An 11,923-nucleotide genomic window follows, 5' to 3' on the forward strand; every position below is an offset into this window, starting at 1 on the left:
ACCATAGTCACAAGTAAAATAAATCAGACTTGCACGTCTAAACATCGTATTGTCTTCCTAGTGTAAGAGATTGAAAGAGTAACTGAGATCCAAAATGTACAATGCATATAGTGAAAGGGAAAGAAACTGCTCAAAATGAAAGAACAACTGTGATAGAGGAAATAAGGGAAAACAAAACAATATATATGTAATAGCTAAGTTAATTATGCTACTAATTTCTATTAATTCACTGAAAAGAATGGTTTGAGTTATACTGCTTGATCAACTTGGCATGCCTGTATTTTGTAATCTGAGCAACAACTTTGAAGATAACAATACACAATATATTAACCACTGTTAATTTTGTATTATTTTGAAACTATCATTTTATTGCTCTTTAAAATAAAAATGTTAAAATAATTCATCAATAAAAGTTCTAAAGAACACAGATCGACACACGTACCATTATGCTCCTTCGTGACAAAAAATACTATGCTCCCAGTGTTCAAGAGAAATACATCAAAATGTAAGTTAAGTATCTCATGGTGTCTTTTATATGAGAAACCTAAAATACATATATATAGATCAAAATAAAGGGGAAATGATAGGATCCAGGAGGTAGACATTTTGAAGGTGGGAAGAGGTTCATTTTGTATCTGTTCCTATGCTTTTTCTACACTAGACATATGTTCCTTCCCCACTCAAGTGTTGGCCTGTGTGTCACTCACGTGTCCTACTAGCTAGTGTGACCACAGAAGTCTGCTACCTTTTACCTATCACAGGAGCAAGTTCATGGCAGGTCATCGTACCATGCAGGAAAGACTTATGAGAAGACTTGACAGCTGAGGGATTGTTCTTTTCAATGACAAACAAATCACTGCTCTTCCCACAATAAAAAATGTGTACAGCATTTATATGTTGACTCAGTGAAAAAATGAAAATTCTAGTCTCCCCACCCCACCTACCCACTCAAGGAGTGGAATGAACCCAGAGCCTTGAAATTTTTTTTTTTTCAAAATTTAGATATTGAAGTTCTAAGTTGTTCAGGATGAGTTTGATCTTGTGATCCTCTTGCCTCAGCCTCAAAGACTGCTGAGATTATAGTATCTGCCATGACTTCTAGGTACAAGATACTTTTTTTTTTTTTTTTAAAACAATGTTGCTTACCTTGGATAGTCTGGGAATGAACTGGAAGAAAATCCCACAGGAAATTCCATATTCACCATACTCTATGCTAGCACAAGGGAGGGAAACTATGGTGGCTGTGAGCCTCACAAACCTGCACATGTACATCCTGATTCAAAACGTAGGGTACTTGATTTTCTAGCAAGATTTTAGAGTACCACATTTAGAGTACCCAGTATTTTCCTGAGTTGATTATAGATTTGCCCTATCTTCTTTTGCCTATCATTCAACCCTAAAGACCTGCAGAGAACATGTAAATAAACCTCACAAGATCATAGAAACATCAGAAAAAAAGATCACTGGGGCCCCCTGAGGAAACTTAAGTGCAATGTGACTGAACACTACACTGCAGAGAAAACAGACAAGTAGCATGGAATAAAAAAAACCAAGTGTTAGTTAAAAGTCATATGAATGGGTTTATAAAAAGCAAGCCCTTGCAGTGCTACAAGGTGCACATTTTCATGTAGCATTTGAATTTCTCTTAGGTTCAACCACCTCATCACTCAATCCTTTATCTGTCAAGAAGCAGTGCCCTTCTCACGTGTCAAGATGTGTGATCAGGGAAGGGCTGCTGCAGTTCCTCTCCTGATATAACTGTAGGTCACATATAAAATAACAGACTGAGAGCCCTTTCACGGCCCCGAGGTCCCTATCAAAAGTAAAACTGATAAATACTATGAAAGGCTTGGCAGTGAAAGCTGAGTGAGTTGTAACAGAATGTGTTTTCCTCCTACTCTGTTGTTCTCTTTTCATACGGCTTTCTGAAAGCTGCAGAGAAAGCTTTCCATGTTAACCAAGGAGACTGGTGAATGAGGCATTCTGTGACTCCATAGGCCAAATACAAAAGGGAGTCTGATTCTAGCACAATGGTTTCCAGTGCAAGTCAGTGATCCACTGTCAAAAAGGTTTCTCACAGGCACTCCTACACTAGGGATTCCAGGATAGAAGTAAGGTTTTGCTTCTGCTAGAGTCCTCCAAGATGCTTCTCACCACTCTTTATACTCTATGGGTTTTTCTTCTGTGTAGGTCCTGCTAGCATAGACAAAAGATGAGCACAGTATAACCAATTGTCCCTCATTCACTGCTTGTGGTTTCCTTCAAGAGTGGACCCACTGGTGCTGCAGGAGGTGTGATCGGCGTTTGAAAGCCTTGCCACACTCACTGCACTTGTAGGGCATCTCCCCAGTATGGATGACCAAATGCTGGACAAGATACATGTTACGGTGGAAGGCTTTCCCGCACTGGGCACACTCATAGGGCTTCTCCCCAGTGTGGACCCGCCGATGCTGCACCAGCTCCGCACTGCACCGGAAGGCCTTCCTACAGTCCATGCACTCGAAGGGCTTCTCACCAGTGTGGACTACATAGTGTTGAATCAGGTGCGCTTTAGTGGCAAAAGCTTTCTCACATTCTTTACACTTAAAAGGTTTTTCCCCAGTGTGTGTCTTACTATGGCGAATAAATGTAGAGCGGTGGGTGAAGGCCTTCCCACACTGTGGGCACTCATACGGCTTCTCTCCAGTATGGATTGGGTGATGCTGTGTTAGGTACGCCCTGCGTTTAAAGGCCTTCCCACACTCGACACATGTGTATGGTTTCTCTCCGGTGTGAATGAAGTAGTGACGAATGAGGGTTGAGTTCTGACTGAAGGCTTTCCCACATGCAGTGCACTCATAGGGCTTCAAACCTGTGTGAACCCGCTGATGTCGAACAAGATACCACTTCCTGTTAAAACCCTTCCCACACTGTTTGCAACTGTATGATTTCTTCCCTGCGAGTACTGAAGTATCTTTCTCAGTTTGCTGAGAGTCACATCCACGGAGAATATCCGGTGGGGCTTGCTCCTGTAATATCCTGGAGTACAAACCACCATCCATTTCCAAACTACCACCTTCAGGACATGTGTTTCCAGGACTGGTCTCTTTAGGACATTCTTTCTGTCCTTTCCAAAAGCCCTTCCTGATCTCCAGGGTACCCCATCCAAAGTCCTCCGAAGATTTCTGAGTTTGCCTTCCATGGAGCAAGATTTCTTCAGACTTGCTTGGAAGACAGGTGGTTGGCATACTGGTCTGAAGTTGTGCTCTATTACCTGAAAAAGAATCCATACAGACAGGTTTGTGATGCAATGAAGAAAAACCAAGACAAACATTTCACTTGAAAAATGAAGGTGCAAACAGAACCACTGTTATGTACTTCCTGTATCTTCTCATCCCTAATAACCCAGGTTCCAATTATGCTCTGTTAAGTCCTTGCAGCCATTTAACCAGTAAAGGGAAAATCATGAGAACAAGCTGCACAAAGGGACAGACAATCAGGAATGTAGCAGTCCACAGATGGGAAGGGAGGATAGAATTTTGATGATATTGTTGGTAGACCATTTGGTCTAAGAACTGATGTCTATTGGTGTCATAAAAGTATAGGAAAGTGACATATAAGACTAGAAAAAGAAAGAGACAAAGATAGCGAATAGATCAATCATGGATGGTTTCCTTGAAGGGTGTCCTATGAGATGGAGCTGGGACAGAACTGAGAAGCCACAGTGCTTCCCAGATGGAGATGTAGGTGCTGCATTGAAGCAAGGGAGAAGGCAAAGGGAGATTTACCCTCAGAGAGGGGTTGAAACTTAGAAACAAATGTCACAGCTGCCTTGGGAAGCAAACACTGAAGGAGGTGGTAGACAGTAAAGAAAGAAGGAATGGCACAAAATATGAAGCCCAGTATTGCTGCTGCATCAGCAGGCAACAGCAGCAGCAAGATGGGCAGAGCAAGGTGAAGGCATAGTGGGGCATACAATAACTGTTCAAGTCTTGCCTCTGCCAAGCCAGCTGCGAATGGATGAACTTCTTCCTCTACAAAGTCTAATACTCTTGTCTCAGCGCTGTGGGTGCCGTTTCTCAACTGGCGCAGAGGGCTAAATAAGAAAATGGCTGGGGAAGGGGCTGGGGATTTAGCTCAGTGGCACAAGCGTCTGCCTTGCAAGCAGGCAGTCGTGAGTTCGATCCCCGGTACCGATAAAAAGGAGAAAGACAAAAAAAAAAAAAAAAAAAAAAAGAAAATGGCTGGGAAAAGACAGCTCCTGATGTGACATCCATGCTTGTTCACAGCCACGCCTGCTCATTATCACTGTTGCCTTTGGCTCCAACTGCTGTGCCTGAAATAGTAACATGGACATTCTCCAAGTTCAGAAGGACCCAGTACAATGGTACTCACACAGGTACCCCACGAGAACAGGAAATGGGGTCACCCCTCTGGACAAGTCTATGCTTAGAGTTGAGCACAGACCAAGCCAGTCAGTACTGAGTCTTTTCTCTCCTGAGTACAAACAAACACACGAAACAAATTAGTTCTATCCAGTGAATGTGATGGAAAACAACTTTTACAGCAGGATTCCCTAGAAATAGTAACAAAATTGGGGGCTGGGGATTTAGTTCAGCGGGATAAATGCCTGCCTTGCAAGCGCTTGGTCGTGAGTTCGATCCCTGGCACCAATTAAAAAAAAAAAGTAACAAAATAGTAACAAAAATAGTTACTATTTCTAAGATGATAATATGTAATTTACAACTAGTGATTTCTTACTGTTAATTTTTTTGGTAATTCTGTATTATTTCTACTTTTTTGCTTTTTATTCTCTTTAAAAAAAGGGGAAAAAAAGCATTTTGTGTTTTTTTTCCTCAAACACAAGCAACATATACATATTTCTGTAAGCATGGAGGACGAATGTACAGACAAGGCAGAAGAAACAAGTTCCCTGAGAATACAGAAGGTGTGATGTAGCTGCCCAAGACACTGGTCAAGGTTAGAGACAAGATCCCTGTCATGGGGGACAAAAAGGGAAGTCACAGTATACAACAGAGACAGACGAATGTTTAAAAGAAGTTCTAAGAATAAAAACTGGAACTGAACCTTTAACAATATTAATTCTGCCTATCCAGGAACACAGGATGTCTTTCCATTTTCTACTGTCCTCTTTAATCTCATTCTTCAGAGTTCTATAATATTATAGAGGTATTTTAATACTTTGATTTGGTTCATTCCTGGGTGTTTAATTTTTTTGAAGTTATTGTGAACGTAATTACTTTCCTCCTTGGGTTTATTATCAAGGCAGAAGAACATGACTAGTTTCTGTGTGTTGACTCTGTATTGTGAGGCAAGACCCCTTCTTTTGGGTCTGGAAGGAAAAGTGTAACATTCCTTTTAATTCATTTTGACTAATGCTACCAAATGGACAATATGAACAGGTGACTTTCATTGATACTACAGGCCAACCCTGACCTAAGTAGTAACTTGCAGGACCTAATTATATCCTCCAACAATTCAATGACACAGACTTACTTCCCTCTGATTTTCTGAGCATAGCAGCCTTAGGTGGTATAAACTAACCCCTTTATTTTTCTTCTTGGCCGCATGGCTAGACCACATTTCTCAGTCACAAGGCTGAAAGTTTGGCCAAATGCCTGTGGTTTGTCCAGAATGTATACAGAACACATATGCATGTCTCTCCTTGCTTTCTCAGTAGCCTTCAACCCTCAGATCATGTTCAGAACAATCGAAAGCTGCCTGATCACAGGTGAAGTCAAACGGATCTCTCAGTAAGTGTGGTGCAGAGCTCACCTGTTCATGCACATTAGACCTTGAGGAAGGTCAGAACCAGACAGAACCCTTGAGGTCACAATAAGATGCCCCACACAGTATCCTGTGGTCATGTCCTGTCAGTCTGAAAAATGCCATGATCATCCCTGACAATGTCATGGTCACCTACCTGCACAGGTGACAGGCATGAGGCCTTTCATTTGCCACAGCTCCTGCCCATGCTCCGGAAGGTAGATCAACTCCGGTTTAGGAACCTGGTACCCTGTTGATGGCAAAGGAAGCAGGAAGGGGGTAATTGTATGAGAAGAATGAAGCCACCACCCTTGTCTGGAACCTCATGAGAGGAGCAAGATCACAAGTAAGCAAAACATTTCTCTGAGACCTGAAAACCAAGGGCACTGCTGTGATGGAACTGTGTCCCTCTAAAATACAAATGTTGAAATCCCAGCCTCAATGTAACTGTACTTGGGGAGTCTGTGGGAAGTAACTGAGCTGCTGAAGAGGGCAGTCTACCCAACCCCACTGCTCTTGACTGTCTCTGAAAGTCAACTCTGCTCACCAGCATACCGTTTTCTCAAACAACCAGGGAAAATGGCAAGGGTGAGGATTCCGTGCAGTGATGTTTCAATTCAAAGTCACTGACTCTCAAACTCCTATGCTTCAGTCTCCTAAAAAAGCTCCATTCCAAATTCTCATCAACTCAAACCAACTTTCATGCGATGAGGTTTGGGCATCTACATTTTTGAAAACTCTCTGCTTGAAATAAACTAGTGAATGACATCCCAGGTTGTCAGTAGTTTGAGACAGCCAGGCGACCACAGCTGTATTTTCATGCTAAAGAAGAACTTTTATTCCAATGTGAGAAGGGAGGGCTGGACTCAGGGACCTGCCATCTACTCACTGCCTCAGCACCCTATATTCCTGAGGGAGTGGATCTGGGACAAAAGTGGTGGCCATGCTGAGAGAGGAACAGAGAACTCAATGTCCTTTGACAATGCCATAGTACTGCTACATATAAGAAGCCTGAGCCACCTATGCAGTGAGGTATCTCCTTAATGAGCAGCAACTGTCCTTCCCAGTTTGATCTTCATCAAATAAAAAGAAGAGAACCCTGTCTGAAGACACAGGATTTATAGAAATAACCAGCAGGCTCTCATTTACAAGATACCAACATGTCTTGGCAATGTTCTCCAAAGGGAGCTATGTGCCTGGCTCTGGGCGTGGGGATGGAGATTTGGAAACCGTCAAGCTGTTGGTCCTTGAAGTCCACCAGCACTTGAGTTCTCTGTCACATCATGGCTTTTCCCACCTAGCACACTTTCCCTCCTTCACTTCTTTCCACTTACCTAGTCTGACTCAGTTTTCACATCTCAGTCCTATAGTCAATTCCTGACATGCCTTCCCTGAAGCATCCATGACAGGCTATGCCTCCCTGGTTATCTACTCTTTAAATTCTCCTCAGTTTCCTTTATACAACTCACCAGAATTATAGCCTATGGATTGACATCTTCTTATGTGAATTCAAGAGTGACAGATGTGTGGCATGCAGCATGCCAATGTTTCTAATTGTTTGGCTTTAATCTGACCTGCATTTCTAAAATATTTTATTCCAGTGGTTGCTTTGGCAGCATATACACTAAAATCTGAAATACATTTATTATTCTGACAGGAAACTTTGTTTTAGTCTGGAAAATGAAGTCAACAACAGAATACAACAATGAAATAAAAATGTCACTTGGTCCCAGTGAACTTGGGCAGCCTGCTGAGAGCTGGCAATTAGAGGCTGTCCTCTGTGTCAGCCACTGCTGGGTGAAAAAGAAGACTCAGCATGAATCTGATGTTTCCGTGCCTATAATCAGAAGGCTGGACAGGAAGGTAGAAGGGTCAAGTGTCCCTTCACATGCTGTTTTGAGGACATTAAGCTCTTCAACTGACACAGGCTGAGGACTAGCCTCACGAAAAGAGCGGTAATTACAAAAGTGTCCTTGGTCTTTTTCCCAAGATCATGTTTTTAGAGATATGTGACAGTGATGCCCAATGTTTCCTGAGAACCTGACTCACATCTTCTCATAATTCATCACCACAGCCTTGAGCGGGCAGTGAGGACAGCTGACTCCTCCATAGTATCCTCGGCAGGACAGTAAAGCTTTGTGTTTAAACTTCATGTATCTGATGCAGACACAAATGTATCAGGCAGTGGGAAGTGGGACCAGAAAACTTTAGGAGTTGAGGGGACAAAGCAAGCGAGCTCTTGTGACCTTATTACCCAGCCATGAATCATAAGTCTTCAAGGGTGAGAAGGGAGTTACCTAGTGAGACCAGAATTGTACAGATCTCTAGCATCACCTCCTGATACAGAGTCCTCTGGGTCAGGTCTAACTGTCTCCATTCCTCCTGTGTGAAGGTCACAGCCACATCACTGAAAGTCTCCAAGACCTGGAAAGTCAAACAGAAGCACTGGCATGTATCTTATTTCTGGATAGGATCAGAGCCTGTCATTCAGTCTCTAAAGAAGGGCCAGAGGCTGGACTCACTTAGGGCTCCTGAGGGCCAAGTTCTATGTTGGGGTCAATGTGGAGGTACATATGGCCTTTAGGCGTAAGGTAATTCTGAGCAGACAAAAAGCTTCCCATGGGAAAGCAACTAAAGAAAACACACACAATAGCATTCGTTGAGAACTGTGACAGGCATAGATTACATGCTCTGAGATACAGCAAAATAGAAACAATTTTGATAATTCACACTGTGACAGCAGTAGCAGCTGAACTCTTGGTGTTCAGTGTACCTGCCCCAAACAGAAGGCTGTGCATGCCACGGTAAAGCAAATAAGGGACCCTAGCACTGGGGCCACAATCAATCCTCTTACATCTCACATTTGCCAGCTGCTTGATCATGAAAATTTCATATTATTTCTATAAGTCTCAGTTTCCAAATCAAAATCCAAAGTCATTCCTATATTATTATGTAGTTCTGAGAACTAATGAGGCTATAAGTTGAGTATCTACAACATGTAAGTAAGTGTCATGTGCTCTGAAATGTCTATCAGTCTTCCAGAAACCACATGAATAAATGCCATTATTATTCCTATGTCAGGGTCACTAAAATGGACTCAGCTTTCAAAGTAAATCACAGTCTCATATAGGGGTACCTGGATCACAGAAATCATACTAGAATTGTGGAACTAAGTTTGTGAATCAAGGTAGCACTGTATTTAGTCAGAAGCACCTCTGGAAGCCAAGGCAGATCTCAAACTCATGCGTAGCAGAACTTGTCTCAAAATTTAGAAAGGGGTAAGGAGGTAGCTTAGTCCTAGGGCCATGGATTCAATTCCCAGCACCACCACAAAAGAAAAGAGCAAAGCAAAGCAAAGCAAAGCAAAAAAATCCCAAACAAAACAACCCCCCCCAAAACCAAAAAACAACAACAAACCAACCAAAAAAACAAAAGAAAAACAAAAACGAAAACGAAAACACTCCAAAAAACAAACCCCAACCCACGTCGACAGGATTTACACATCTGGTAAAACACCTCACAAAGGTGCAAGGAGGAGGCAGTGCTTCAGCTAGATCTATGGTGCCCAAGAAAATACCACCCTAGTCCTGATGCACAAAAAGGGTGTGCAGGACAGATCATGGACAGAGTCCCTCAGCAAAAGAAGTGCAAGGACAAAGGCTGCATAATGGGAGACAGCTTGGTAAATTCAGGGCTCTGGCTGATGGAGTGAGTCAGGGGACAAAGGAAGAGGAAGCAGAAGTTGCTAATGAGCAGATCAAGAACTGGCAGGGCAGTGTCACATGACCGTAATTTAGATGCTGAGGCAGGAGGATTTCATGATTAAAGGTAGTTTAGGTAACTTAGCAACACATATACGCTAAGGCAAGGGATGGGACATACATAAGTGGGACAGTATCTCTGGGTTCAGTCCCCAGTGCCAGAAAGAACAGAAAGCAGATCAACTAGTACAGCTTGTGGGCCATGTTGGAGGGCTGGGAGATGGGATTTTTTCCACATGTGGAGGGAGCCCTTGAAGGGGAGACCTACTCATTGCTGAAAGCAATCAATGTATTCGAGCTAGGCTATTCTAGGTCTTGGGGAAGAGTAGCAACAAGCATTCACACACAAGCACTGTGAACAGATTTTATATAACCAACCAAATAACGAAGCAAGGCAATTTTAGATTGCCTTGAAGATTCAGAACACAAGAAACGGAGAGGAGACCAAAGATACCTGGTCAACTTTACGTAGACCAACAGTAAAGTATTTTTACAGGGTAGAAACCAGAGGAAATCTGAAATAAAGTGAGGGAGGGAGAAGAAACTGACACAACATGGGTCCTCGCAAAAACAAAAACAACACCCCCAAAACAAAAACCAACAACAAAAAAAATCCCCCCAAAACAAAACCAACCAAAAACAAAAACGAAAAAACTCCAAAAAAACAAACAAACAAAAAAACCCAATCCACGTCGACAGGATTCACACATCTGGTAAAATCGGGCATAAGGCGCAGTGAGCCATCAGGGTAACTGCGAGAGTAACGCGGGGCCTCGCGTGTACGTGCACACGCCCGGAGGCCAAGTCTCATGGGCGCTGGAAAACAGGTATCTGTCAGGTGCGACCCAGCGTCACTTGTCTTAATCTGAGAGATGCATTGCACCGCCCACTTGCGACCTCTCTTGCGCAACGGTCGACACAGCAGCAACTCCCAACCCGGAGAACCTCCCTGAGCTGGGGAGACGCGTGTCGGTCTGGCCCGTCTGGCCTCCTTGACCGAGGGATGGGAGGTCCGAGGGCGGCGGGAGCTTCGGTGGAGGGTTAGTCCGCTGGAAGCAGCCGTACGCCCGCGCTCAGCCCCGCCCGGCTCCGACAGCAGACGAAGTCAGCAAGGGTCGCCGGAGCGCCGTCCACTCACCCGCGGCGCCTCAGTCTGCGCCGCCATCCTGAGGCCAGCGCCTCCCCCACCCACGCGGGAACCAAGAAGCCCTGTGGTCGCGGCTCTCGAGCTCCCCCGGTCCCAGTACACTCAACCTCAGCAACACCGGAAGCCTCGGTCCGGTCACGCAAGGCGTTGTTCACGCCCCTTCCGGTGACGACATACGCTAGGCGCGCCACAGTCCTGCTGCCTTCTGGGTAAGGAAGTTCCAGCCTGTGTCTCCCGGAGGTGGACGAGACCATACTGGCCTGTAATCTGCGGCCTGGGTCGCTGTTAAAGGTGTTCCAAGGCTGTGACGGAGGAGGAGGAGCTTGAATACTCTTACGTGAGACACACGTAATACTTCTCATGAACAAATACAAATGCTCTTGAGGGCTAAGTGAATTCTATGGTAAATTCCAAATTTTCACGTTACTCCAATCCTCAGCATCCCCTCAGCCCCTCACTGGCTGTTTTTATCTTTCCAGATTGCATTAGTGGGATAGACTGGTCCCTGCCACAGCGTCCTCTCCTTCCGTGACAGACACTGCAAAGCACCAGGAAGCTCTCCTACCTTTTCAGTTGGAATGCATTCTGACGCCCAATACAGGCATCATCCCTCAGTCCATGCTCTCTCTTGGGTCCTCACCCTGTCTTCTTCCCATGTCATTCTCTCCTTGTTCTCCTGGGACCTGAGGTCTGGGAGTTCAGCAACTCTAGCTTTCAGGTGTGTCTCTGAATGTAATTTCAGGCCCTGTAGTTGTGTTCCTTAAAGACCCAGCAAAAATACCCCTACATCACAAAACATAATAGTCACTTGGATAAAAACTATACTCATTCGTACCTGTGAACTAAAATACTTTTTTTTTTTTTTTTTTTTGGTCTTTTTCATTTTTATCAGTACCAGGGATTTAACTCATGACTGCCTGCTTACAAAGCAGGCACTCATGCCGCTGAGCTAAATCCCCAACCCCTAACTAAAATACTTTTGATGCTCTTCAAATACCACCCTGAGCCTACAATTGGCTTTGTGAGTGTCACTTTGTTGGTCAGAGTCAAGAGAGAAAAATCTCATACAGGGCTATGACAGGTAGGCTGAGGAAGAGATTTGAGGCATCCTTAAAGTAGGAAAAGAATGAAAGCATTGTTTCTGATAAATTTCTGGATAAATGTACGAAGATGCTTAGGATTAAGTGTAAAATATAAAGAGTGGATTTAGTTTAGATAAAATTAGGTGATTAACATATAATTTAAGCTT

General features: G+C 43.8%; 1 protein-coding gene across 11 annotated transcripts; it reads right to left on the reverse strand.

Moving 5' to 3' along the window:
- Window positions 1-336: 336 nt before the first annotated feature.
- On the reverse strand, window positions 337-10,827 carry Znf550 (zinc finger protein 550). Of its 11 annotated transcripts, none has more exons than XM_063252347.1 (5): window positions 10,236-10,816; window positions 8,289-8,397; window positions 8,101-8,190; window positions 5,924-6,016; window positions 337-3,253 (listed from the first exon to the last, which is right to left on the reverse strand). In XM_063252347.1, the coding sequence occupies exons 3-5, from the start codon at window positions 8,141-8,143 to the stop codon at window positions 2,262-2,264; spliced, it is 1,128 nt and encodes a 375-aa protein (XP_063108417.1). In that variant the 5' UTR covers window positions 8,144-8,190; window positions 8,289-8,397; window positions 10,236-10,816; the 3' UTR covers window positions 337-2,261. The 11 variants fall into 11 exon arrangements, with proteins under 11 accessions (XP_063108417.1, XP_063108413.1, XP_063108419.1 ...); XM_063252343.1 differs by having other exon boundaries at window positions 9,982-10,816; XM_063252349.1 differs by having other exon boundaries at window positions 10,666-10,805.
- Window positions 10,828-11,923: the final 1,096 nt, after the last annotated feature.

Source organism: Cavia porcellus, unplaced genomic scaffold, assembly GCF_034190915.1.
Source record: "Cavia porcellus strain 051 isolate PalLab524CR breed Dunkin Hartley unplaced genomic scaffold, mCavPor4.1 scaffold_7, whole genome shotgun sequence".
Taxonomy (NCBI): domain Eukaryota; kingdom Metazoa; phylum Chordata; class Mammalia; order Rodentia; family Caviidae; genus Cavia; species Cavia porcellus.

Excerpts from the sequence above, each read along its gene's own strand:
- Znf550 (XM_063252340.1), bottom strand. The coding sequence starts at position 10,271 with ATGGCTCACTGCGCCTTATGCCCGATTTTACCAGAT. Across the intron at positions 8,191-10,235 it reads TATGCCCGATTTTACCAGAT|GTCTTGGAGACTTTCAGTGA; the intron begins GTGTGAATCCTG and ends TTGACTTTCCAG. Across the intron at positions 3,254-5,923 it reads CATGCCTGTCACCTGTGCAG|GTAATAGAGCACAACTTCAG; the intron begins GTAGGTGACCAT and ends ATTCTTTTTCAG.